The sequence below is a fragment of the Pygoscelis adeliae genome, unplaced genomic scaffold (genome assembly GCF_000699105.1).
Source record: "Pygoscelis adeliae isolate BGI_AS28 unplaced genomic scaffold, ASM69910v1 Scaffold284, whole genome shotgun sequence".
NCBI classification, from domain to species: Eukaryota; Metazoa; Chordata; class Aves; order Sphenisciformes; family Spheniscidae; genus Pygoscelis; species Pygoscelis adeliae.
In genome coordinates this window covers 57,751-58,629 of record NW_008824671.1, presented here as the reverse complement: position 1 = coordinate 58,629, position 879 = coordinate 57,751, and the positions used below count along the sequence as shown (strand labels likewise).

Genomic DNA, 879 nt, shown 5'->3' with positions numbered 1-879 from the left:
TCCCGCGGGACCACCTGCACTAGGGACATCAGGCTGGAGAGGCAGAAGGGTTACTGCAGAGAAAGTCCTTGTCCTTCCAGGACGAGGGACGGGGCTGTCCCTGGAGAGGTCCAGCAAGCAAAGAGGAGGGACTGGATACACGAGGGACAAATGTAAACACCCTGCAGCATCTTCTGCACAGCCACCCTGCGGCCGAGCACCATGTCCCAGGTGGCAGAGCCCAGGCCAAGGGGGCACGTGGGGTGCAGGGAGGAGTCGCTGCTGCCCATTTTGGGGTCCCTTTGCAAGCGTGTGGTGCCCCGCTGCCCAGCAAACCTCCCTTCCCAGCTGCCGCCAGCCTGAGCCTGCCAGCCCCATGCCCAGCCCTGCCCAAGGAAGCCTGGGGAAGCAATGGGCTGGGGCGGGAGCTGCACTGATAAGGAGCAGCCTCCCGCGCTCCCCATTAGCCTCTCGCCTTTCCCTCGCTAACCTCGGATGTGGCAGGAAGCGGCACTCGGCGGAAGCAGGGCAGCCTGCGGTGCATCGGTGGCGTAACGCTGACCCACGGGCTCGCATGGCGCCCAGAACCCCATTAGTGTTTCCCCGCCCCCCGCCCCCGGCTGCCAGCGCCTCTCAGCCTCCAGCAGCCCATTTCGGAGACAGGTCCTCTCCGCCGGGATCTTAACCCAGCACCCTTTTCCTTTAGTCGCAGCCAAACCCTCGCTCCCGTGGGATCTCCCTGGGAGAGGTTTTTGCCAGATCTGGTAACCCCAAACGCAAGCACACGGGGTCGGTGGGGACAGGCACCGGGCTTAGGGTCTCTCCTCTGCAGGACCTGCCATCCCCACGCGCATCCTCCTGCGGTGGCCACCCATGATGGGGGGGAGACGGCAAGTGAGG

At 65.0% G+C, this 879-nt stretch overlaps 1 protein-coding gene across 1 annotated transcript in view; it reads left to right on the top strand.

Moving 5' to 3' along the window:
• CACTIN (cactin, spliceosome C complex subunit) overlaps window positions 1-664 on the top strand; it is a 14,793-nt gene extending 14,129 nt beyond the window's left edge. Inside the window, 1 exon segment of the mRNA XM_009323006.1 lies at window positions 484-664. Coding sequence (XP_009321281.1) covers window positions 484-664 — 181 coding nt within the window.
• Window positions 665-879: the final 215 nt, after the last annotated feature.